The following is a 27,190-nucleotide window of genomic DNA, read 5'->3' on the forward strand; positions in this document are numbered from 1 at the left end:
TTGAAGCACAACTTTGTCATGGAAGATTGAAAAGCTATTTGTAATCTGTAACAGGTATAGATTTACCAGTGATGGTGGCAGGCAACTCTGTGGAGGGAACCCACAGACCCTAACTGTTTCAATTGGAGCTGTTCATATAGGCCCTGATTTAGGAAAGCACTTACACAATGCTTGAGTCATTCCTTTTCTGATCAGTACTTAAACATGTGTGTAACTTTAATTTGACCAACCAGCTATTCACTCACGTTATAGTAGGTCCATCTAGGTTGTATTTCCCTAGCTTGTTTATGAGAAGGTCATGCGAGACAGTATCAAAAGCCTTATTAAACTCAAGATATACCATATCTACCACTTCCCCCTATCCACAAAGCTTGTTACCCTGTCAAAGAAAGCTATTAGGTTGGTTTGATGTGATTTGTTCTTGACAAATCCATGCTGTTACTTATCACCTTACCAGTCTCTGAGTAATAACTAATGGATGGTAGGGGACAACCCACCATCAGTAGGCCTGCTCCTGGGAAGTGCAATGGAATACAACTTGCAGTGACATGTACGAGTAAGAACTTACTCAAATGAGTAAACCGTGGAGAATTGGGACCCTAGTAAACATGCTCCTATATGTAGAAATATCTGTACAGGGAATCAGTCATTCAGAGTAAATAGATAATGTATTTAGCCTCCTTTTTTGTTCACAGGTTGTCTTCAAAAGTGTGAGCATCCTGGTTGTCTCCAATCCAGCTTTCCTTATCCTTTGGATCTAGGAGCCTTCCTAGCTTTATCTTAGATGTCAGCAGAGAATTTGGTGGCTTGCCCACCTACTGTGCAACCCAGGGTCCAAGTGGCTTCTCTGATACTCTAGGCAAACTCCTCTGGTTACAAATGCTCATGAATTTAATACCTCAGTAGCTTCCCTATGACACAGCTAAGTATTATACACTCTCATTCTATAGAGGGGTAAATGGAGGCACAGAGATGTGGAATGATGCATGATTTCCCTTCAAGGGTTCTGCTTGTGAAAACTCAAGTTCCAGGGAAGATTTCCTCAGATTAAAAATCAAGCCCTCAGGGTGGATGAGCTGGTCCCAGTAATGAGTGAGATTTCTGCATTCTCCTATTTATGGATTTATGCTTGGCTCTAGGAAGGAGCATGAAAATGTGAAATCAAATGCACGACTACAAAATGGGGACTAACTGGCTAGGTGGTAGCACTGTTGAAAAGGATCTGGGGTTACAAATTGACTATGAGTCTACAATTGATGCAGCTGTGAAAAAGACTTACATTCAGGGGGGTGTTAACAGGAGTGTCATCTGTAACACATGGGAGGTAGTTGTTCTGCTCTGCTCGGCACTAGTAAGGCCTCAGCTGGAGTATGTGTCCAGTTCTGTATACCACACTTTAGGAAAGGTGTCGACAAACTGCAGAGTCCAGAGGAGAGCAACAAAAATGATGATAGGTTTAGAAACTGTGACCTATGGGGAAAGGCTAAAAAAACTGGGCATGTTTAGTCTTGAGAAAAGAAGATTAAGGGGGAGACCTGATAACGGTCTTCGAATATGTTAAGGGCTGTTAAAGAGGATTGTGATCAATTGTTCTCCATGTCCACTGAAGGCAGGACAAGAAGTAATCAGTTTAATCTGCAGCAAGGCAGATTTACGTTAGATATTAGGAAAAAATTGCTAACTATAACAGTAGTTAAGATCTGAAATAGCCTTCCAAGGGAGGTTGCGGAATCCCATCATTGGAGGTTTTGAAAACCAGATTAGACAAATGCCTGTCAGGGATAGTCTAGGACTGGTTTACTTGGTACTGACACAGTGCAGGGGACTGGATTTGATGACTACTCCAAGTCCTTTCCAGCCCTACATTTTTATGATTCTATAAGCCTGACTAAGCATTCGATAAGCAGGTAATTGACTTTAATGTGGCCACACTAGAGAAGAATGGTTTCAGAGTAGAAGTGTGGTACAGTGTCATGGCTCATTACACGGTGAGTGCTAAGCAAAAAGGAAAGATGGTCCAGTGGTGCTGGCTTGGGCACTAATCACATACCCAGGAGACCTAGGGTCAATTCCCAGCCCTGCCATAGACCCCTCCCCCTCATGTGACTGTGAAGAAGTCCCTTAATCTCTCTCTGCCTCAGTTCCTCATCTGTACAGTGGGGATAATCGCACTTCCCTACCTTGCAGGGGGGTTGTGAGGATAAATATAGTAAAGATTATGAGGCACCCAGATGCTATGGGAATGTGGGTTATATAAGTACCTAAAATAAATATCTAGAGATAGATGAGGCCGGGCACTTAGCTATCAGCTTGGTTCACACATTGCTTTTCACAAATGGCTTCAAGCAATGTATCCCAACTTGATGATCACTTTAGATAAGCTATTACCAGCAGGAGAGTGGGGTGGGAGGAGGTATTGTTTCATGGTCTCTGTGTATATAATGTCTTCTGCAGTTTCCACAGTATGCATCCGATGAAGTGAGCTGTAGCTCACGAAAGCTCACGCTCAAATAAATTGGTTAGTCTCTAAGGTGCCACAAGTACTCCTTTTCTTTTTGTGAATACAGACTAACACGGCTGTTACTCTGAGACCACTGTGAAATGTACTTCAACGTGAAATCCGCCAGGGTAAGATGCTGATGTAAGAATTTGCCATGTAGGAGCACAGACCCACTGAAGTCGATGGCAAATCTCCTTGGCTTGGTTTTTCAGAGGTGCGACACTTCACTTCAATTGGGATTGCGAGTGCTCAGTCAGGGCTTCTACCTCTACTGACTTCTATGGAAGTAGAATCAGGCCTTTAGAAAGACATAGGAAAGATTCTCCTTATAAGTGAAATAAATTAATATGCATTTTTCCCCTTAAACATTGTTTTCTTGAGGGATTTTTTTATGGTGATTTTCCTCCTTCTACCATTAACTATAAAACACTGAAAAACCACCTCCACATAGGCACAAGTTTAACAGCCATCTGGTCCCCTCTGCCTCTTACATTCCAGGACTTTTGCTAGCTGCTTGAAACATTTTTCTCCCCATTTTCTCACTGCAGCTGTTGGGAGAACAAGCCCCAAGATCCATCTGGCTCTTCAATCTTATCGGCCTGTGTGCTTTCTGGTCAAAGCTGCAGTGGCCTCTCTTTAGTACAACAGCTACATTATGTAACAGTGGCTTACTAGAAAAGCAAACTTCCTTTATTTGATTGTGTCCCCTCTCTCTTTTTAGATTCACTGTTGCAACTGAGCCACGTGGTCTCAGATCTGAGTCAGTCTTGAGGGCTTTTCTTTTTTTATTCACTCCCCCTCCCATCCCTTGCCTTCTGGAGGAGTTGGCACAGACTTGTGTTATTAGGACATAAGCCAGCTTATTCTAGTGGAATTTCCTGTCTGATTTTCATTTCCCCCTCATTCCCCCCCCCCCTTCAAAGTGAGACAGAAAAGCTTTTTAATTACACTGCTGTGGGTTAGCCTTTCAGGATATTATTATTCTTATTAAGTACTTCCTGTTGCGATGAGGCACATGAGCAGAAAGTAACAAGGATCTCTCTGCAGTCAGAGCTTGTGGCCTTATTGTATCTTAATAACTGTCATATTGACAGGGGCCTTTAAATATATTTTGCCATCACAACCTGGCAATTAAGTGATTTTTCAAGATTCTTAGCACTTGCAGCTCAAGACCTGCAGAATTAATAAACAGTGTTAGGCTGTTTGGTTTTCTGTGATTCAGTATTTACAGTTCCTCAGGTTTTTAGTACAACACCAGCGTCAGTGGAGAATTCCTGTTACATAAACTAGAAGCGACTGTGTGTTGAAGGATCAGGAACAAACAAGTTTCTGTTTGATGGGCAGGTGTGACACAGCAGAGGACAGTGATGTTGGCCGCTAGATTCAGGAGAGACAGCCTGATCTAGTCACTAGACTGGGTTCTATTTCCAGCTCTGCCTCTGACCTGTTGAGTGATCCTTGCCATGCCACTTCCTCACCTGTCCGTTTCTCCTCCATCCCTTTCATTGTTTGTGGAGCCCCAGACACGGACCAGGACCATGGAACAATGCTAGGCACTCTACACACACACAACAAAATGATGGTCCTTGCCCCAATATTTTCCCTTCTCTACTTAGATTGTAAACTTTTCAGGGCAGAGATAATTTCTCACTGTGTTTCTAGGCCTCTAGACCTATCATAATACAAAGAATACATACATAAATAATCACCTTCTGCAAGCTGACTTTGGGACAAAATTTTGCCATGGTCACCAAGTTGGCTGCTTCCTGGCTCTTCTCCTTGGAGGGAGAGCACTATAGATGCAGTCCCTAAGGATACATCTAGAGACATGTATAAGGCATCAGGGTTCTAGATTTCTTTCCATGCACTTGCACCATGCAGCAGATGTGCCACAAAGACTGTTAGAATGTAACAGTAGAGCTGATAGGACAGGACCAGAATCATTACAAGGCAAAGCTGAGAAATAGTGGCTCATCTGAAATGAAAATGCCAGTGGATCAAATTGAGTCCAGGGATAACTTCATTAACGGACTTCCACATGATGATATAGCAAGAAGGGAGACCTCCTCGGGTGCTTGTATTCAAACACTGTACGGATCCCTCAGACATTTCTAGTTAGTGAAACTCAATTAAAAATAAGAGGAGCTTTTGCATAGCAGGAGCAGTAAAAAGATGCATTTCTTCTGCGGAGTGACTGGCTTGCTCATGAAAACTAGAGGCTGAGGGCAATAGCTTATGCTAAACATGTGACGAACAGATGTTTTCCCCCACACAGGTGTGATACCGCACTCCACCCTGACCTTCACTGACTAGTCCAGTCTTCTCTTGAGTCAGCTGGGCCAGAATTATGCCTCTGCTTCATGAGGTACCCAAACGGGGGGTTGGGTAGAGCACACTCAGCTTGTGATCCCTGATGGCCACAGCACTAACTCTCTGTGTAACCCAGGAACTTTGTCTTGCAGCCCAAATGATTAGGCTACTGTGTGTACTTACCTGCAGCTGGCTATAAAGCAGTTAGGAGAATGGTTACTGCCAATGAAGTTGCTAGAGAGACTTTTCCAATTTTGCTGTAGAAAGTTCTCAGAGTGAAGTTTCAAGTGAATCTCAGGCAACCCTCTTAGGACTGCCTCACTGATTCACTTGGTTCCGTGTGGCAGAACCAGGTTGTATGTACATTGACTCTTTCATGTTATGTATCCTCCCTGAATGAATAAAAATAATGAGTCCCTTTAAGGTTACCATACAGCCGTAGCCTGAGGAGTCGACTTTGAATTTATCCAGAGCCTTCCACGTACAGATCTCATTGCACTTAACAGACCTGACTAAATTAAACCTCCTAAAATTCCTGTGAAGTAGGAAAGTGTTGTTGTTAGGTTTGGTTGACAGTTCCCCATTTTAGGACATTGTGGTTTTGACAAAATTAAATTATTTGCACAAAGTGTCTGCTTTCCATGGAAAATTTTGATTTTTCATCAAGAAACCAAATGATCAAAAACCCAACTATTTCAGCTAAAAATCAAAATATTTCAGCTGAGATATCCTTCCATGGGGCTTCAAGGGAGTTGTAGGTTTCCTCATGTCCCCATTTTTTCCTGTTGGTTGGGCTACCCAACTAAACTACATCTCCCATGATGCAGCTGCCACCCCTCACCTTCCTCTACAGATGAAGGTGGGATACCGGACTAGGCAACTCATTGGTCTGTGCTGATTTAGGAGTGCCCGTGTGTTTCAGCTACAAGTCCTGTGCTCTAACCACTAAACCTGTCTGCCCCACTGCTTGAGTCTGCCAGCAGTGTTGATAAATGAAGCTGGCTGCTGAAGCTTTGCCCATAAAACCGTGTTGAGCCTGTGGCCATGTGTATACCTGGATGTCTTCTTCACAAGTGAGTATAAATGCCTGTCACATTGAGACTGGTGCTCTCCAGCTTATTGAAGCTGTTTCCTTCATGACAACATAGTGGTGTGTTCTCTCTTCCTGGAATGGCCTAATGCACATTGTATATGTCTGGCAGTGCTCTGCATCCTGGTGGATGGCACGTGCTCCTTGTGCCCCTTCCTACCAAGTGATCTGTGGAATAAATTAATGTTCAGCTCTTGTTGCACACATGTATCAGAATGATTGTAAATTCACAGAGAAGCAAATACCAGCAGCCTGAATGTATAGGACTGCAGCATTCTAGTTCCACGTACCTTCAGGGATTTGTCTGGGTAAATCAGATAAAAGCAGCCCTCAGACTCTCCAGAGATGCTCTCCTTTGTTCTTCCACCTGATCTGAAACAATAGAACTGTTTCTGTGATGGAATAAACCTGTTTAACCAATCCCCTCAGTGCTGGCTCAGTTTACTACTGCACATAGCCAGACATGTGCTGCTACTGTTCCAAGGAAACTTTACTCCAATGTTCCTTAAAGGTGAAGCATCTCATTTTTCACCAAAGGGCTGAATCTGACAAAATACCTTATTTTTTGCCTAGAAAGACCTCTGGCAAGGCACCAAATATTGTTTTTATTATGTGGTGGAGTGTGCAATATACAATGGGGTATTTTACAATGCCTTACTAAAACCATGAGCAATGATGGTTTATAAAATACTATGCATAACAAGCACTACACTGAGAGTAGCATCCAAAGTCTGCATACTACAGTAACTTCTGTTGCAGAAGCAGAGAGAAGGGGGACTTAATCGCAGATTTAGTAGCTCAGCATATGGTGTCATTACTGTATTCTGGAAGAGAGGCAAAGAAGCCTATAGACTTTAAATTGCACTGTGATCAAACTGAGGTTTGGGTTTTCTTGGCTGGGATTAAGTGAATATTGTCTGTTAGTTAGAGGAGGCGGGCTAGGAGTCATGTGTTCTTGATTCCATTTCCAGCTCTACCATGTGTATCACTGTGTGACATAGATCCAGATATTTCACTTCTCTGTGCCTCAGTTTCCCCAATGTAAAATGAGGACAATGAGGATGCAGTGAGCTAAAGAAGTGCAAAATATTTGTCATTATTACTGGTGGTTTACTTCTCAGGTGTCCCATGCCAATCAGAGGATTAGCACCTCCCACTTTACACCTGGAAAGGCTGTACACATCATTACCATTCCATTTGCCTGAGGAAACTGGTCTGGATTCCCTTTCGTTATCCTCTGTTGTAATTTCTTAATTGGTTGGAGAGGTCATTTCCCTTCGCCCTTCCTTTAGTTGTGCGACGTGTGCTGCTTTCTGCCCGCCGGATAAAATGGTGTTTGGAACCAGGATTATACCATCTTTGTAATAACTGGTGTATGTGTGAGAGAGAAAATGAAACTGACCACTGCCCTCTGCTGGATGGAAACAGATCTGCTCATATGTGTCACATGCACTAGATGACTAAAAGCTAAGGGAAATGCTCCCCTAGAGCAACCAGTAGCTTTAGGAGTGGGAGCCACTGAGTTGTATCCCTGATGTTGCTGTGAAGTTTTGAGTGGCCCCAAAGAACAACGGAGTGAAGTGCTAGTTAGCCGGGTAATTGTTGTTAATTTTAGTCCTGAAGTTCCTCCTTACTTGGAGTCACCTAGTCAAGGTGGTTGAACAGCTAATTAAAATAGAGTAATAATTAACAAACAATAATTAAAACATACAACCAAATGAAAACCAAACAAAATGCTAACAAGGTAAACAAAAGAAAAACATGCTTGATGCAGCCTTGTAGATGATCCTACATGTGGGAGTCATTATGAATATTGACATCATACTGAATATTTAATTAACACATTACTTCTTAAAGTGCTGTAGGAACGTTAACCACTCCTCGGAGGTAGGCCGGTATTATCTCCATTTTACAGATGGGGGAAACTCTCACACATAGAAGTGAGTAAGTAACTTAATGTCATTCAACGAATCAGTGGGGGAGCTAGAAATGGAAATTCCGGCTCCTGTTTAACCTATAGACCATGCTAGATCATTACAGAAAGGGGTATTGTTGCCACTGATGCATCAAAACCCTTGCCTAAAAAGTGGTGCAGTAAAATTTGGGGAGGGAGGACTATTATTCTGCAAGACATGTGCTCATCTCTAGGTTAAAAATGTGCAGACAGGTGTAATTAGCAACCACATAATTATCCCCTTTAAGGTAAGCACACACTTTCTGTGTGTGGCGTGTTTGGTAAACTGCTCTAAAGATACAATATTAACATTAAGCTCTCAAATGGGGTTTGATGGACTGTTAAGTGACAGCTACGGTGTGTTTTTTGTTTCTGCTATTTTTTCTCTCTTCATCATGTATTGATTTGGCTGGTAGCCCGGGGAATGGCTTTCCCTGCAAAGCAGTTAATATTCTGTGTGGTAATACATGACTTCATCTAAGGAGAATCCCATAGCCGTACCAATGTGATCTGCTCTGTCATGTTTCTTTGACCCAATTTTCCCTGTTCTTTGTCTCAGACCTTCTCTGACCCCAACCCTATTATCTCCTTCAATAATTCACTCAGACCATTATTAATGGTGCATTAACTTGGGCTGTGCTTTCAGCAAAGATGTTTTTCTTGTGCTCATTCATTTGCCCAACTCACTTAAACAGCAAGATCATTATTCTGGGGACGTCACATAAACACCAAAACATCTCCTTTCAGATACCTACAACCCTTGGGTGCTTTGCAGTGGGGGCAGTATTCCAACCACAATATTTAAACTCCAAGAAACAAATATCAAAGCAAGTCAAGTAGCCCCACACGCACATATACAAACACTGAGGGCCAGATTCTGCCACCCTTTAGGCACGCTGAGTAATAGTTGTCTGTCTGTTTTAGGTACTTCTGTAATAATGGGGACCACATTATCTGAGCACCTCACAATCTTTAATGTAATTTATTCTGCAGTTAGTCCTATTGATTTCAATGGGACTTTTCACAGAATAAGATACTACTTGGCATGAGTAGTATCTTTAATCCCTTGGGATTAAAGTAAAAAATGTATCACTATTTGCCTTTTAAAACCCAAAATGAAATGTACCATCACTTCGAACTCAGTAATTCTCGACCAGAATCCATTCCTTTCAAATGCTTTGTGTAGATAAGAGCTGAATTAAAATGGGATTTTTAGCAAAGTGAATCTTTTCTCCCATTTAAATGTAGTTTTGCTCCTCTGTTTCCCTTGAGAAGATGATTGACCGAGGGACACTTAATGTTAATTGTATCGCTAATCTTGCTTTGAAAAGAGACTGAGATTTGTACAGACTGGAGGAAAAGGGTCTAGATGACAGTGAGAAGCACTTTTACTTTAGAGGTGGGATTGGTTAGAAAGTGCATCTGCTGATGCCTCAGAGTTTTATAGACCCCAACAAATGGCTGATGGGGTTGTTTGAAGTCAGCTTTGACTCTTATTTTCTTTTCAAAATCTGCATACCTGAACAAAGGGAGAGGGTGTTGCAAACTTCAGCGGTAGGCTTAATGGCATCCCCACTGCCAAAATGGGTCGCCTCCAGAAATACAAAGGTAGCAGCACGGGCACAGTGTAATCACTAACATACGTTCATTTGCTGCTTGGGATTGCTTTGTGGCAGCTCCTTTGAGTTTTTCTGAGTTAGCCGCTTGCACATTCTTTCCTTTGTCAGAGGCAGGTGTGACCCCATGATGGCTGGGCTCTGAGCCCTATCATCTGTAGACGTTTCTCTCTTTAACCCTCATCAATGCAACACAGTTCTCAGGCTTTGAACCCCTTTGGAGCATCTTAGAGGCAACATGGGAGCTCCTGTTGCTGTGAGTGAAGGCATTAGTGGCTAATGTGGAACCCATGCCCTAGAGTGCCCACACCCCAATTTAGGGCCTATGCCTGTGAGGTGCTGAGGCCTTCCCTGCAGGCCTTGGGAGCTGCAGTTACTTCAGGGAGTCAGATTGTGCCACTGATTTGTAAGCAACTCCCCCCTTGCCCTGCTTTGGTCCTCCACTCTCACTCAGCTGCATCCCAGATAATAATGACATTTTCCCTAGGATCTGTGGTTTTTATTGGATGTATGTTTTATAACTAGTGTGGTGGTTTATTTGTCACAGCAAGGGACTAAGAGCCTGGACTTCTCGGTTCTAGTCAGGGGTCTGCCACTAATTTTAATGTGTTACCCTGGGCAAATCACTTAACCTTGCTGTGCCTCTGTTCCCCATTAGTAAAAAAAAAAGTATGACAGTATTTGCTTACTTCCCAGAGGTGCTCAGGGGCTCAATTCATTAATCTTTGCAAAATGCTCTGAGATCCCTTAATAGTAGGTACTTCTTGTGTGTAGGTCCATTATTTAGTTTACCCCCTTTTTTTTTTATAAGCCATCCACTTGAAATGTTAAACAGTCGCACCGTTTCCGTGGTTTCTGAATGCTAACAGGTGATGTATGGTGTTAGATTCCCTAAAATAAATTCAGATTTGGAAAAAAGTTCATTTAATAAAAACACTGACAATGTTCAAAGAGATTCTTTTTCTTTATCTTGACAACTGCCTCTTTGTTTTGCACAGGCTTTTTCCTTTTGATTATAAAAAGAGTGTGGTACATTCGTGGGACTGCCACAGCTCACACCTTGAGCTACTTATTCTAGGAGGGAAGTTTGTTTGAGGGAGCATCTCTATGGAAGAGCACATTATTCTCCTCCACCTTCTGGCCTGAGAGGAATGCATGGGACGCCAAAAAACTTTAGTGGGATCCCCATATGCATATGAGAAGGCATGCCCAAAGCTCTAAAAGCTTTTAGTTGTGTGTAATATCACTGTGTTCTCTAGGATCCAAAACTCAGTTGCTACCCCAACATAGAGGCCAGCTGCAATAAACACAATAGTAATGTAAGTCATCCTTTAAAGGGATTTGTTTGCCATTTTCAGATATTGGTTTTATGTTGACTGTGCCCAAGAAAAAGAAGCAAAGCCTTCCCCAAATCATGAGTGGCAGGGAAGGAATGCTCTTGCAGATAAATTATCAATGCTGCCCTGAATTCCTCTTCCTTTAGTCAATGGCAGTCATAAGGCAAGACATGTAGAACTAGAAATTCAACAGAGCTCAGCATCCAGCAGCAATGATTGTTACAAACCGGTTGAGTTTTTTCCCCCTTGTTTGTGTTTCTGTTCCTGGAGAGCACTGTCTATTTGCGGATAGTTTTTGACGTGACCCCTTCAAAACAAATATTTCAAAATTAAATTTGTCAACGTGAACTGCAAAGCAAAAAAATTGAGTAATTTTGGATCTCATCAGTAAAAGAACATGTGTGCAGGGTTAAAAAATTGAAACATTAGAACAGTGAGCCAGATCCTCAGCTGGTGTAAACTGGCATCACTCCATTGATTTCACTGAATCTGTGCTAATTTATACCATCTGAGGATATGACCCAATATTTGGAAAATATGTGAGAGGAAACTATCTTTCAAGTTCTGAGTTTGGGATTCTGTTTTTATCCCAAGAGAGTTAACATTATGACAATTGGTCCAGGAATGCTGGAAAATGCTGTCTTAGGGATTTGTTAATTCATCAGCTATTGTGTGAAAAACAGAATCTCAAATATAAGCTTCAGAAGGTTATTTGAGGAAACTTCATAGCACTATTGGGGCTAGACTTCTGGTCCTTCTGTTCCAAACTTCTAGGCTTGTACCAACTGAGCTGAAGGAAAACTAGCAGAATGGGGTCCATGCCACACAGCTATACAATTGTGATTCCATCCAGTAGAGGGCAGTGGTGACACATAAATATTGGTCAGCTTATTAGCATATTAATATATATTATATACATAAGGTACAGACCATTGCTAATGTGAGATTTCAAAGAATTATATTCCATTTAAAGCTTTTCACGTCATCTTTTTCTAGCTGGCCTTTTCTTCTGAAGGAGAAACGAGGTGGTGTTGAGGGTGATTTAGAAAACTCTTTTTTGCTCCTTATGCAAAAAATGTATTTAGCACAAATTTCCCTTGAAGCACATTCTTTTCCTTGGAGATAATCAGTGTCTGCCTCTTTCTCAAAAACTATCTGCCTCTGATACTTGCTCTCTTCCTGGGATTTTCAGCTCAGGGACATCCCCTTTAAACTTGCATCACTTCTTCATCCTTTCTTTGTCTGATGCTGGAAGGTTGGATGGTCTTTGACTGGGAAGGAGGCAGTGGGCAGCCCATGTCTTGTTAATAACAACTGACCAGATCAGCTTAGGCAAGTGAGGATAGGTAGCAGAGACTTTTCCCAGATCAAACCAGGCAACACAGCAGACACATTCCTTTATGAGCAAAAAGAGCGAGGAGTACTTGTGGCACCTTAGAGACTAACAAATTTATTTGGGCATAAGCTTTCATGGGCTAAAACCCACTTCATCGGATGCATGCATTGGAAAATACAGTAGGAAATATATATATACACAGAGAACATGAAAAAATGGGTGTTGCCATACCAACTATAACGAAGCTAATCAATTAAGGTGGGCTATTATCAGCAGGAGAAAAAAAACGTTTGTAGTGATAATCAGGGTGGCCTATTTCCAACAGTTGACAAGAAGGTGTGAGTAACAGTAGGGAAAAAATTAGCATGGGGAAATAGTTTTTACTTTGTGTAATGACCCATCCACTCCCCGTCTTCATTCAAGCCTAATTTAGTGGTGTCCGGTTTGCAAATTAATTCCAATTCTGCAGTTTCTCGTTGGAGTCTGGTTTTTTTTGTTGGAGTATTGCGACTTTTAGGTCTGTAATTGAGTGACCAGGGAGGCTGAAGTGTTCTCCGACTGGTTTTTGAATGTTATAATTTATGAGTAGCAGTTGAGTAGGGGTGGCTTTCACTCTGTGTGTTGCTAACGTACCCATCTGGCTTAGTATCTAGATGCTATAAACATACCTAAGAGCAACATCATTTATGTGTAAAAGGCTCATGCGCTCATTGTCCCCCACTCATTTTATACCGCTTTGATTTTTTTTCCCATTGCCTCAGGTACAGATCACCCTTTTGCCTCTATTTCTGAATGCCAAGTGTCAGAGATTTATCCCTGCTTTAGAGCAATATAGTACTTTTAAAGATCCCCTTTTTTTGCCTTCTGGAATGCACCATATCGTACCAAACAAGCAAGTATTATCAGACCATTTTCCCATGGCAGAGACTTCCCCAGACTCCCCCTGTTAAGGGCTTTGTCCCACCACTGCAAATCACTCAGTTCTGACACCTATCAGTAGGGTTCTAAGTTAAATATACAAAGTCTGCTAGTCATTTATATGCTATATTGAAGGCCGCAATGATGAGCAGATAAGTCTAAAACAAGGGATTGCCTTGATTAGATAAAAGCTAGCAAATTCATTGTGCCAGTCATCAGATTGCACCTCCAATGGCTGTTTAGAAATGCATCATCATGAGCTCACTTGAAGTAATTGAGTATAATTGTCTTTTTAAATCATATGTGTGAAAACATCCATCTTTGTAAATGGCATGCATTGCTGCTACTTCTGTTGCCAGCTCGCTGCTCCCTTCGAGGGGTGGAAATGAGAGGCAGAAGTGGGGAGAGGGCCTGACATTTATGAATTAGTAGATGATCGCGTATAAAACCATTCATTATTTCAGATCAAGCATCCAGAAGTGAATTAAAGGGAAAGCAGCAGCGATTGTAGCTTTTAGGCCTGGTGGCTGCTCCAGAAAATGTGTGTGGGCAGAAGAAAAACCCAGTTGTGAAGAGCTGAAACTGAACATCACTGAAAACAACTGCCCCACCACCCTTTTTGTCCTCTGGTGAAACCAAACAAGGATTAGGTGATGGTGCTAGTAAAGAACCTGAAAGTGAAACTGACGAGTATCTCCAGTGTCTAAATTGATTGAGATGGTGTAAAAAAAAAAAAAAAGCAAAGGTGTAAAAGTGGAAAAATGGTACATGTTTAAATTCCTCTCAACATGAATAAACTGAGGCCTAATTAGAAACAGGGGAAAGGATTTTTTTTCAGATATTGGTTTTATGTTGACTGTGCCCAAGAAAAAGAAGCAAAGCCTTCCCCAAATCATGAGAGGCAGGGAAGGAATGCTCTTGCAGATAAATTATCAATGCTGCCCTGAGTTCTTCCTCCTTTAGTCAATGGCAGTCATAAGGCAAGACATGTAGAACTAGGTATTCAACAGAGCTCAGCATCCAGCAGCAATGATTGTTCTTATGGGAACTGACCTCTGTAGATAATCTTCCCCCTGCAGCCCATGGCAATGCAAATACTTAATCTGTCCGGCATAGGACTGGCTATGCCAGGCAGCAGCCTAGTGCAGCAAAACATATAGTGACAGTTTGATTGTGTGATCATTGTGTATGACAACATAAACCCTTGCTCTGTACATCCCGGACAGATACAACAATAGCTCTCTCACGCAGGCAGAAACCATGCCCTGCAAAACTTCTTGCATGCTTCTGGGATCTGTTTTCTTCTTTCATAGCTCTCAATGATATCAGTGGATGCTGAGAGGCCACTGAAGTTCATTGAAAGACTGCTGCACATTGCTTCATGCCATGTGTGCATGTACTAAGGAGAACAAGGCCAGCTTCCAAGCTTGGCAAAGAAGAGGTTCTGGTGGAACAGTAGTTTCCAGGGAGATCAGGACAGGCTCTAAATGATCAACCCAGGCCCCTGACAGTTGACGGCAGTGGCTGTGCCTTGGAAAGGAGAATCGCTGATGTGTAACAAGCCATTAGCTGCATTTTGGATGTGGCTTTTCAGTCACTAGCAGGATCGTTCTGCATTTCTGACTTAGAGAAACATTAGATCGTGATATATCTTAAAAATGATTGTTTCTCTCAAGTGACTTTATTTAAAAGACTTATATTACCCAGCACTGTTAAAGAGGGTGGGTGAATTTTTCGCCTGCAGAAGAAAATCCTAAAGGATACACGTTTATTTTACTTACTTTCTTGGGGGTTTAACAGCTACTCTACTGTGTCCTCACATTAGACAGGCTGCAAAAATGCTCCCACTGTATTGAGCACTTCACAGTGCCAGCTCTCCACTCTACCACTGAAAGTAAGTCTGCTGTGGACTCTTGAATACTTTCCACCCTGAGTACCTTAGCTTAACTCCTTTCAGCATAGTTGGCAGGCAGGTTGTTTTTATGTAGTCTCTTGCCTCTCCTGGCAGCACAGCTGACGTAGTATCCAGATATGCATGTTATGCTGAGCTCAAGGATTCTAGATTGAAATGCAGAGAAGATCTTCAGATCCCCTTCCTGATTTGCCAGGGCATAAATATATAGTGATTTTTAATGCAGATTTTCTGTAAGTGAACCTAAAGGACCAGATCCTTAGCTGGTGTAAATCGACAAAGCTCTATTGAAGTCAAAGCTATGTTGTTATCGCAGCCGGGACTCTTAAGTCATCCTTATAAAAGAGTGTGGAGCCAATGGAACTGGACTGATTTACACCAGCTGAGGATTTGGGCCAAGCCATAAAGAATTGTAGGTTTGTTTTGGGATGCTGCTTTCCCGCACAACAGAGAAATGCTGCAGGGGGTGGAAGCAAGTTACAATGGAGTATTTAGTTAAAATGGTGTTTGGAACAATAATCTAATATTTTAAAAGCTCCAGATATACAGAAAATGTGATGAAAAGTGTGATGTCAAAACTGAAGAGTGAGGGTAAGGAAGACCTGTGAAAACTTTAGTTAATCTTTAATCAAGAAATTTTGTCTGACTGTAAAAGACATACGTAGTCTGGCCTTTTATTTTTACATTTGATCCCAGCTACAAATGTGGAATGCACCATCATTATAGACCAGATAATATATCCTAGCAAAGGAGTACTGTACGGTATATTTATTGAGGCCCTGCTGATTGTATTTCTCTTGGCTTCCATAATTTTAGAACAAAAAGACATGGCCATAAGTCTGAATAGTCCAGGGTGGTGTGGAGAAATAACTTGATGAATTTTCCATTTGACCTACAACTCTCTGAAATATTTGTGCTGTAACATTTGAGGTCAATAATACATATTAAAGTTTGTGGATTTAATAAGTCAGTGTAGGTGTTCTGTGCCTTCCACGGCCACTCTATCTTTCCATCAAAGATGAAACACGCTTCTCAAATGAATAAAAAATAGGGCCACAAATGATGACAAGTGAGAGCAATTTAGGCTCCTTTCAGAGAACCTGAGCCATAGACATTAAAAGCCGCCTCTGACTGTATACACAGTTTGCATTTGTGCAGCTCTTGCCGTTATACTTTAGGTAAATATTTCTAACCTAATCCCCACTCTCTGTCTACAGACATTCGGGAAAGGTGCTGCTGCCGTTCCCGGTGCTGTGGATGGTGCAGATCTGGATTCTGCCAACCTCTGTCGAGACTCATTTGTGTTATAAGTCTAATTTTCCTTGGTGCTACCTATAATCTCCCTGAGTTCAAAGAGCGCTTAGCTGCTTGTCGTTGTCAAAAACCCTGTTGGAGATCTTTTATGTTGAAGATGTAGGATTTCTCCGAATGACTTTGATTATTTATTCATTTCACTTCTCTGGTGTGTGATAGCGCTGATATCATGAAGACCCCATGTCTTTGCATTGCTCATGCTCTGAAATTCATGGAGATTGAGTTCCTTTGAAATTGTTTTAAAAGAGAAGGAAAAGTTTTTGAAGTCTCTTTTTTTCTTCCCCTCAACAGTTCCGCAGCACGTTTTTCCAGCATTCCATGCTCCCTTGCCAATTGACATGCGTCACCAGGAAGGAAGGTACCATTATGAACCTCACTCCATCCATGCTATTCATGGGTAAGTCTTGCATCTCTGCTCCCATGTGTTACTAAAACACTTCAGTCTAACCTCTTCTGGTTTTCTTGTATTGATGCTAAGACTTGAGTGTGAAGCGCAGTGCAATGGTTCAAGCACAGGGCTGTATAACAGGGAACTCATCTTCTATTTCCAGAATTGCTGTGTGGCTTTAATCAAGTCAGTTAACCACCCTGTCCACTTTCCCCAGCTGATGATACTATTCACCCATCTGTCTGGGGTGTGTGGGGTTTAGTTAGAGTGTGTACAGTGCTTTAAGATCCTGGGATGGAAAGCAAAGTGCTATTACATCATTATTCAGCTGAGGTCATAGGAACAGGAATGGCCCAATATACTTTTTCTGGTGTTTTTCACTCTGTAATATATCTGAGACTTTTCTCACTACACCTTGGCCAAAACCCCTACTTTGGCTCCTCAATTTCCGTGGCCCTATGGTACCACTCCCTCCCTACCGTCACTTTAAAAGTGAACTGAAAGGCTATTTGCCTGCCATATTCAGTTCATGATGCTATTGGCATCACCAGCTATACAAGTATTGCCAAAGGGGCAGACTCTCAGGTAGCTGAGAGAGCCGGATAAGAACCATAGATAAGGCTAATTGTGTTTCAGATTTGATCTCCTGCATCAATTGCTAAGGCCTGAGTATTGTGTTTCTCCTTCGAAAGTTGACAGCCTAGCTAGGGCATAAAGCAGGGTAGGGAGGCATGTTCCTTACATCACATCCGGTGTTGAAGAGAAAAAGTGGCTCAGTGATTAGGGGCCTAGTCCAGGACCTAGAAGACACTGGAGCCTTTTTTTAACATTGGTACCACATTAGCTATCCTCCAGAGGCTGGTTTAAGCAACCGATTACATACTACAGTTACAGTTCTGCAATTTCATGTTTGAGTTCTTTCAGAACCCTTGGGTGAATACCAACTGGTCCTGGTGATTTTATTACTCTTTAATTTATCAGTTTGTTCCAAAACCTCCTCTACTGACACCTGAGTCTGGGACAGGTCCTTAGATATGATACCTCAGAAGAATGGCTCAGGTTTGGGAATCTCCCTCACATCCACTGCAGTAAAGACCGAATGCAAATAATTTATTTAGCTTCTCTGCAACAGCCTTGTCTTCCTTGTGTGCTTCTTTAGCACCTTGATTTTCCATGGCCCCACTGGTTGTGTGGCAGGCTCCCTGCTTCTGAAGTACTAAAAAAAAATGTTGCTGTTCGCTTTTGTGTCTTTTGTTAGTTGTTCTTCAAATTCTTTTTTTACCTGCCTAATTATACTTTTACACTTGACTTGCCAGAGTTCATCCGTTTCTATTTTCCTCACTAGCATTTAGGACTTCTTATTTTTTAAAGATGTCTTTTTGTCTCTAACCACCTCTTTAACTCTATTGTTTAGGCATGGTGGAATTTTTTCGTCCTCTTGGTGTTTTTTTTCTTTTGTTTGGGGTATACGTATAGTTTGAGCCTCTATTCTGATGTTTTTTAAAAGTTTCTATGCAACTTGCAGACATTTCACTCTTGTGACTGTTCCTTTTAATTTCCATGTAACTAGCCTCTATGTTGTGTAGTTCGCCTTTTAGAAGTGGTGAATTTCTTTGGCATTTTCCTCTCTAGAAGGATGTTAAATTTAATTACATTATGGTTGTTATTACCAAGCAGTTCAGCTATATTCACTTCTTAGACCAGATCCTGTGCACCACTTGGGACTAAGTCAACAACTGCCTCTCCCCTTGTGGGTTCTAGGATTAGCTGCTCCAAGAAGCAGTCGTGAATGGTGTCTAAACATTTTATCTCTGCATCCTGTCCTGAGGTTACTTGTACCCAGTTAATACGGGATAGTTGAAATTCCCTGTTATTATTGGGTTTTCTGTTTTGGTAGTCTCTCGCTAATCTCCCTGAGTATTTCACATTCACTGTCACCATCCTGGTCAGGTGGTCAGTAGTATATTCCTACTGCTATACTCTTATTATTCAAGCATGGGCAAATAGGCATGTGTTTTGACCCAGATTATAGTTCTATATCTGGGTGTCTAATACCTGGGTTGCTATTGACTCCAAGTATTAGTCCCCCTTTTCCACAGACCTCCCATTTCTCCAACAGACCACAAGACCATATCTCTTCACCTGGAGCTTCTTGTGAGGGACTGATCTGGTTGTCACCTACCAGTCTCCTCTGTCATCATTTTTAGGGTGTGTCCAGTTTGTCCATTTCCCATTCATTGAGCATCCAGTTGTCTTGCTCCCCTTTCCCCTGCCTTTTTAGGGAACAGCTGCTATGTTCATGCCTTCTTAAATCCAGGCAAGTTTCTTCATTGGAGTGTCCGTGCCTGAAAAGCGGCTCAGAACTTGCCAGCTTGGTCTTACAAGTTGACTACTAGTGTGAATAAGAGTTTGGCATGGGATCTGACAGTATTGTATTAGTCAGATAATCGTGAGCTGGGTGAAGAGCCCCAAAATGTCTGGTGGTCAGCAAGTTAGATGTTCAGTTCACCCATCCCAGTGTGCAGGTATACTTCTAATGGCCACATTCCCCCAGTGGAGAACCAGTAGTCACCTGTTAGTATTTAGCGTAATGAACTGTGTGAACAGAACTGGATGCTCAATAGCTAAAGACCTTTTTCATTTAGGATGCTTCAGCTCATCAACATCCCAACAGTACCCAGCACAGAGTAACTTCTTGAATAATATTTAGTGTATTGGAAACATAAAGAGCTTGTTCATTGGTCTCAGAAGAGGAAATTCATTCTCCCTTTGAAAATTCCAGCCGTATTAGTCCCTCTTTTGGTGCGTCTGTGGATGGTGAAGTGCTGAAGGTGAACAGCACACCACCTCTATGCAAGGGTCTTTGTGCGTAGGTTCCCTGGCAGTTACAGCATTTTTGAGGAAATAATCCAGACTGGAAATTAAAATGGATCTCTATTTTATTTGCATACTTATATACTGCCTTGTTCCTGGCCAATGGGAGCTTTGGGGGAGGTACCTGGAGGCGCGGCCAGGGCAACACACAGACCCCTGTGCCCCCTCCCCCAGGCCCCAGCCGCTTCCCAGAGCGGCGCGGGGGCAGGGCAGGCAGGTAGGGAGCCTGCCCTGCCCCTGGTGCGCGCTGGACCTGCCCCCCGAACCCTTCCTGCAGCCGAACCCCCTGCCCTGAGCCCCCTGCTGCACCCTGACCCCCTGCCCTAAGTCCCCTGCCACACCCCACACCCCTCCTGCACCCTGAACCCTGCACACCTCCTGCACCACGACCCCTTGCCCTGAGCCCCTGCCGCACCCCGCAACCCTCTTGCACCTCAACTCCCTGCCCTGAGCCCCCTGCCACACCCTGCACCCCGACCCCCTGTCCTGAGCCCCCTGACACACCCTGACCCCCTGCCCCACCCTGCACCCTGATCCCCTGCCCTGAACCCCCTGACACACCCCACACCCCTCCTGTACCCCAGCCCCCTGCCCCTGCTGTACCCTTCACCCCTCCTGCACCCCCTGAGGGCAGGGAGGGGGCGGAGTTGGGGTGGGGGTTGCAGGGAAGGGGTGGGAAGAGGCAGGGCAGGGGCAGGGCCTCATGGAAGGGGTGGAGTGGGGGCGGGCCCTGGGCAGCGGGTGGGGGCTGGTCAGTGGTGCGGCCCTCAGGCCAATGTACTAGTCCTCATGTGGCCCTCGTGATCATTTGGGTTTGAGACCCTGGTTTAGACTGTAGATATCTATAGTTTGCCTGGTGCTAGAGAAAGACAATATAATTGTTGGGGTTTTTTAAGTAGTATGTACATTTTCCCTCTAGAAAAATATCGTAAATGCTAGGAAGAAAAATTGAGTTGCTGAGCTTTGGCTTTATGATTAATGTGATCGGAGCTTGACAGAGGTTCCCCAATTCATCAAGACCATATTCTAGCTGTCTACTTTCTTGCCTGTACCAAATGTATCTAATTACATGAACATTGCACAGCAAATTAGATGTAGTCTCATTTGTTGTCAGCCATGGAGTCTTATTATTTGCCTTCTGGTTTGTGTCAAAGGTTTGTTTCCCGATTGCTCAAAGTGACATTGCTATATATTCCTCTTTATCATTGTTTGCATATAACCTAATGAGAACACCAGTTATTTTATCATAGCTGTCGGGTAGGAATCAGCAGGGTTCTGTCTAGCACGATGGGACATTCAGGACAGTCATATATGCAGGGCTGTTTGTTTGAGACCTAAAATAAAAACCTGAAGTATAGGAAAACTGATGAGTAATAAAGGAACTGTGCATTCACTCTGGATGCACATTATTGAGATGCCCAGAATACTTGCCAGATTTACATTTGTTGTTGGGTATGTTGGCATGTCAGTCATTTCCACTTTAAGAAACGTGACAAATAGTTTTGGGGTTTTCTTTGGCTCCTTCCTATGTACTGAACTTCAATTACATGGACCTGGTTGCATAACAAGACAAGCCCTAGTACCACCCGAGGAAATACTTTGTGTGATCCAAGTTACACCTTTTAGGCCAAAGTAATATTTAGTTGGTCTTTAGGACATTCAACTTTTCTGTCCCCCATCCCTTATTTTTGCTTTGTTACATGATATACCAGCTGTGTCATCCGTGGAAACAGTCATTGCAGGCAGACGGTGTCAGCTGCAACCACATGGTTTTTGGCACAATCATGGTATCTGCTTGGATAATCCAGATAAATCTCACTTTTGGTCACTTTCTATTCCAAGACTGGCAAATGTCTGACATCCTTAACTAAGTTTCTTCACTCTGTCGTTGCACTGAGATCTCAGCTGCTGCCTCATTTCACACCAATGAGAACACTGTGGTATCGAGATACCAACATGGATTCTAATGTCATTGGGTTTATGCTCATAGGAAGAAAGGAGAGAGAGGCAAGGGAAAACCTCTCTGAAAAGCAGAGGCAGTAGAGATGATCTGGTATAGAACAAGGTGAAAATAGAGCACAGAGTGAAAAACAGATGGGGACTGTAAAAAGAGGAGCAGGGCGGGGAAAGAAATTATAGTGAAAATTTATTATATATAGTGTATTACATCTAAAACCAACATCAGAATAATATTTAAGGTTGCAAAATCAAGCACTCAAAAGTTAGGAAATGCCAAATTAAGGTTGCTTGTGCAACTTTAATTCTAATCCCTTGTGCATATGCACTGTGATACACCCTTTAATTATACAGTCATACTGTTTTTTCCACAACTCTCCCATCTCATTCAATGCACAGGATGGACTGTGTCCTGAGGATGAATTATGATTATATATGTTCCCTATATACAATATTTATTGATTGATTGAAATTTCTCTCTGCACTTTTCATCACCGTTTGCTGTAAGCAGACCACAGACCCAATATTGGTTGAATCAAACTTTCAGACTCCAGTATTCCACTGAGACAAATGACTTCACTTGATGCATTCGGATAGCAGACTGTAAAAAAGGGGATATTGTGTATTTTAGCAAGATTCTTCATATGACTTTTATAAAGTTTACTTCATTAGGGTCCAATTGTGCAATCCTTAATCTTGGTAGTAACCCCATTTGAATGAATGGGATTACTCGTGTCAGGTTTGCAGGATCATGTCCTTAAATAGAGAGTAAAATTCCTTCCAGAGAAGCAGGTGATTATTAGTAGCCCCTTTCTCTCCCCATGGCTAGGCTTTCTTAGCTATTCTGTTTTTTCAAACAAAAAAACAACAAAAAAACCCTAACTCAGCTAAAAAGCCTCTGCCAATGCAAGAGCCCTCAGGGCTAACTAACCCTTGTAAGCAGCGTGCTTAGGCTTGACTCAGCAAGAGGCTTTTTAACAGTAGCTCCTAAACAGCGGTTAAAGCCCTGTCAGACGCTCTGTAGTGTAACAAACAAAAGTAGCGTTGTTTTTGTGCTGACATTCTAGTGGCTTTTCAGGATGTGGTTCTGACATTATTTATTTATTTTTTTAAAGAACTGTTGTTTAGTCACCCAAATTCTGTTGTCCCTTTAAAAAAACATAGAATCCCAAGACCAAATTCACCACTGGCATAAATGTGTGAAATACCATTGGTTTCAGTGACCTGTACCAGAGCTGAATTTCCCCCAAAAGATCTTGAGATGGAAAGACTCTTCTAGTCCATCTCCCTGCCAATGCAAAAGTGGTCCCAGTTGTCCCTTTCTTAGTGCTTTTGTCTGGCTTAATTTTAAATGTCTCAATAGACGGGGTTTCCACCAGTTTCCTAGGAGCTGAAGTTTTCCCTGGTGTTCAACCTAAATTTTTCCTACATCTGGTCCCAGTTCTCCTCGTTTTACTCTTCTCTGTGTCCTTTTTACTATGGTAAACAGTTCTTCTGCCTCCTGGATACTTAGAACATTTTTCCAAAATCAGGTCCAAAACTCCCTAGAAATATAGATATAGGCAGAGCTGGCAATGTTGCCCATAATTAAGCTTCTTGTTAGAAGATCCTGTTTTCAATTGCTTATAACTTTGAACATTAACCATTTGGGCTGAAATTTTCCATGGTGGGTGTCTGCCTCAGGCTGTTTTTTTAAGTTTCAGCTACAATAGTTTAGCCACCTGCAAGAACAAGGTCTGGGGAAAATATGTTTTGCCTTCTTACAAAAATGGTTACAACCATTTCTTGAGAGGCTCTAGTGCTCCATGCTTTGGAGCAGGGACTTGAAATTTGGCAGGTGGCTTGGGCCACCTCAGTGTCAAGGGTGTACCTTTTGCTGTTCCTGTGAAAAATCATCTACTTTTCACCCAGTCACAAGCCTTTGGCAAATCTCAGGTCACACATGTTCAGCAGACGTTTTAAAGTTTGGCAGCTGCATTCTCTGAAGAGTCCATCGGCATTGACTATGCTCCATCCCAGGACTGCAGGGACTGAGCAGGACTTTCCCTGCAATTGCTGCTGCTCCTGCTGCTGACGCCCAGGTAGCTTGGAAGAGGGAGCTGCTTGACTTGAGTGCAGATGGGACAAGAGCTAGCTGGACAGAGACTGGAGGACAGGGAGTAGATTGGGACAAGGTGCCTGTGGGGTGACCGGGAGCTGGGGTCGGGAAGACTGAGATCAGATGAGGCACTCAGGGGCAGGGAGGGGGCAGTCTGGAATTGACTTGTCTAGGAGACTGGGATGAAGACCCAGGGTAGGGGGAAGGCTGAAACTTGAACAGGGAGCCCAGAGCAAGAAACCCGCACTGTCTGGGCAAGGAGATGAACAGGGATGAGGAGTGGGGTGGGGAAACTGGGATGAGGAGTTGGGAGTGTTCGGGTGGGGGTGTGGGGGTAGTACACAATCCATTAAACCCAGAAGGCGTTTCTGTCTTGGAGAGAGATGGCAGTCCTAATCCCAGCAGGCAGATAAAAAAGGGAGACTCCTTCGTTAAGGTCACTTCTTTTAGAAATAAGCACACCAGTCAATTTACCTCATAACGCACATGCCAATAAAATGTGTGCATTTTCATATTTACTTTGCTACAGGAGTAGCAAAGCTTTGGCACGTCCTGATTGATGGTACTGTGCTGCTTTGGAGATAGAGAGTGCTCCCTCCAGAGTCAAACCAAACAGCTGCCCGGAGACACATTTTTGTGTATTTCGCAATTTCATTACTTTGACCAAATGGATACATTGCTCATTTCGAAAGCAGTTTTGGCTGATTATATGGAGTTTACTCTGTGCCCTTCTCTCTCTCCCAACCCCCCTCTCACAGACATACACACACGCACTTCCTTTCCTAGGCTGTAATGGATCTGTAATGGATTATAGAGCCTGTTTCACTCTAGGATGCTGGTTCAAACCTATCCCAAATCTGTAATTACTAAAAGTTATTACCTTCTGATGGCTCTTTGGTGACTCCTGTGAAGTGATTTGGGGAATGTTCATACAGCTCTCACTGTAAAACAAACATAGGTAGCACTACTTGGATGCCTTGTCCAATTTCAAGAGGCCAAAGATTAAATGGTCAGGATACTGAACTGTGACTGTCTTGCTTTGTGCATTTGGAGAATTGACTTCACCTCCCTGTGCCACAGTTTCTCGCTCTCTAAAAGGGGGGTAGGACCTTTCTAATGCTCTTTGAGAGTGAGGATGAAACGGGAGAGATGCTCAGTAAATGCTGAGTACTGCTGTATGACCCTTTCATCTCTTGAAGTGGTCTGTGAGAGCTGGGTTGTGGCACATTGCTACCTTCTGTCCTGTGGATCCACAGAAAATGAGCACCCACAATTCCCATCAGCTTCAGTAGCAGCAATGTGTGCTCAGAACTTGTGAACATATTAAGTCATTGGAAACCGGAGCTGGCCTCTCTGCACCTTTCACCAGCACTAAAGTCATATGAAATGAAAAAATAAATAAATAAAAAGGAGCAAGAGATGGCGGCTGGTCACATGACAGCTAGAGAGTTTGTGTAGCTTTTCTGATGGTATAACCAATTCCAGCATGAAAACATAAACCAGGCCCTCTCTTCCGAGGCCTATTCACAATGGTGTCATAGTAGTGATTACATAGAAATGGAGTTATACAATGTATTTCCTTAATTTGAGGAGATAATTTCTTTAGACTCTGTGTGTGCTAATCATCTCGGTGGAGACTTTCAAAGTGGCCTGGGGGATTTAGACACACCACACAACAACTTTAATGGAAGATGTCTCTTTAAAACCCTCAGAGTGCTTTGAACATCTCAACCATAAACTTTAAATCCAAACAGATTTGAAAGTACGTTGTGTCAGAGTCACTAAACCATAAAGTCAGGTGCAAGCCTTGTAGACTGAATTAATAAACGTACTGGGCCAGATCTGTAGCTGTTGTAAATTGGCTTCGCGCCAGTTAAGTTAGTGGATTTCGGTTGGCTTTAAGGGAACTGTGCCAGTTAACACCAGCCAAGGGTCTGGCTCGTTAAATTGCAAGAATTTTTTCTGAAACGTGAACTGCAATTCTGACTTGATCCAGTCACTGTTGGATATGTAAAACTGGTTAGGATATTCTGCATTGAAAACAGGAGTCTGATCTCTGAGGGCTTTTATTTAAATCTCTGGCACGGGCATGTGTTCATTTATGACATCACTCCATTACCCACTGCTGCTTTTGAGTAAGTGTCATTCTCAAAGCTTCATGTCAACAAGTCTTAACTAATAATCCCTTTGCTTACCTCACTTTATTATAGGTTGAAATGACTTCATGCTCCACCCTTATCCAGTGCTAAACGCATGCTTTAGAAAAAAAAATTGAACTCCATTCCCTCACTGCTTTCCTAGGGGTAAATATTCACAGGATCACTTCAGACAATAAAATAAAGATGGGCAACTGTCAAAATTTCCCATCTGTGGAAAATTTTATAGGATCTTTTCAGTGGTACAGTCCATTCTGTAAACTTTTTAGGATTTCCTCAATAGTCCATTCTCTACCACTGTTTACATGCTGATCTCATGCTGTCATGGGAGTTGAATAGATACTACCTCTTGCCATTCACTTCGTAAAATTTTCACAGTCTTTTCCAGTCTAAATGGGAAGGAATCCCCCTTGCCTTCCATTTGTCTTAACTTCAAATCCTCCCTGTAAAGCCATATTTCACAACCAACCTAGTTCTTGTGAACTCATGGCAACGAGACGTTATGATGACCTATTGCAGCACCTGATGCATCCAGTGCCAATGCCACATTGTTCCTTATAGAATGTTCTCCAGTACTGTGTCCAATCCAGTTTTAAATGCCCCAAAGGATGGGGTTCCACCACTTCCTTTACCATACTGTTACACTATCTAATGGAGCTCTCATTAGTTTATTTAGATAGGTCAGCCTACAACTTCTCTTCTTTAATTTCACCCCCTTATTCCTAGCAACTCCCTAGTGCACCACCCTAATAAAATTTTGCACTCCAGACATTTGTAGAATGTTGTTATATTCCTCCTGCTCTTAGTAACCTATTAGACTCACTGTAGCCTATAACATTTCCTCAGAAATCAATTATTTTAACCCCTTCATTTTCACTGGGCTTCTCTGAAATCCTTCTAGCTTGTATAGAAGACTGGAGAAGACCCATCAGTGACGCTGATTAGTGAGACAGAGGATAAGGTACTCCCTTTTCCCAGGGCTGGACACTCTGCCTCCACAGCACTCTTCACCACCGGCCCAGGCAAGCAAACAGTGGGAGGTATTGAGAGACAAAAACGAATGGCAGGAATGTTGGCTTACGACACGGGATTGAAAATGCAGGATCTTTGATGTCCATGCAGAGCACAGATATTTAAAATCTCATCCAAAAGCCCCCCCCCCCCACAAAAAAAGTGCACAGAAGTCCATTTACTCTGGAAAGATGACGGATTGAGTCAACTCTACTGGGATTAGAACATGTGGTTCAAGGGATTCTAGGTATTTCAAACCTGATGCTAAGACCACCCAGATAGCTGGGGCAAAAAAAAATAAAAAGCCCCTATTTGGCAGAGCTGTGACTGTGGATACCCTGCCTGGAGCTAACTCTACACACACAATTACAAAACTCGAAGGGCAGACCAGGGTGCTATTGTTCTGAAAAGTTGCAAATC

The 27,190-nt window shown here is 42.7% G+C and overlaps 1 protein-coding gene across 1 annotated transcript in view; it reads left to right on the forward strand.

The window, feature by feature from the left end:
- The window catches only part of GLI2 (GLI family zinc finger 2), a 243,787-nt gene that overhangs the window by 139,780 nt on the left and 76,817 nt on the right, over nucleotides 1-27,190 (forward strand). The window contains exon 3 of the mRNA XM_074967079.1: nucleotides 16,579-16,684. Within this exon, the coding sequence (XP_074823180.1) occupies nucleotides 16,579-16,684 (106 nt within the window). The remainder of the gene's footprint in view (nucleotides 1-16,578; nucleotides 16,685-27,190) is intronic.

Source organism: Natator depressus, chromosome 11, assembly GCF_965152275.1.
Source record: "Natator depressus isolate rNatDep1 chromosome 11, rNatDep2.hap1, whole genome shotgun sequence".
Lineage (NCBI taxonomy): Eukaryota > Metazoa > Chordata > Testudines > Cheloniidae > Natator > Natator depressus.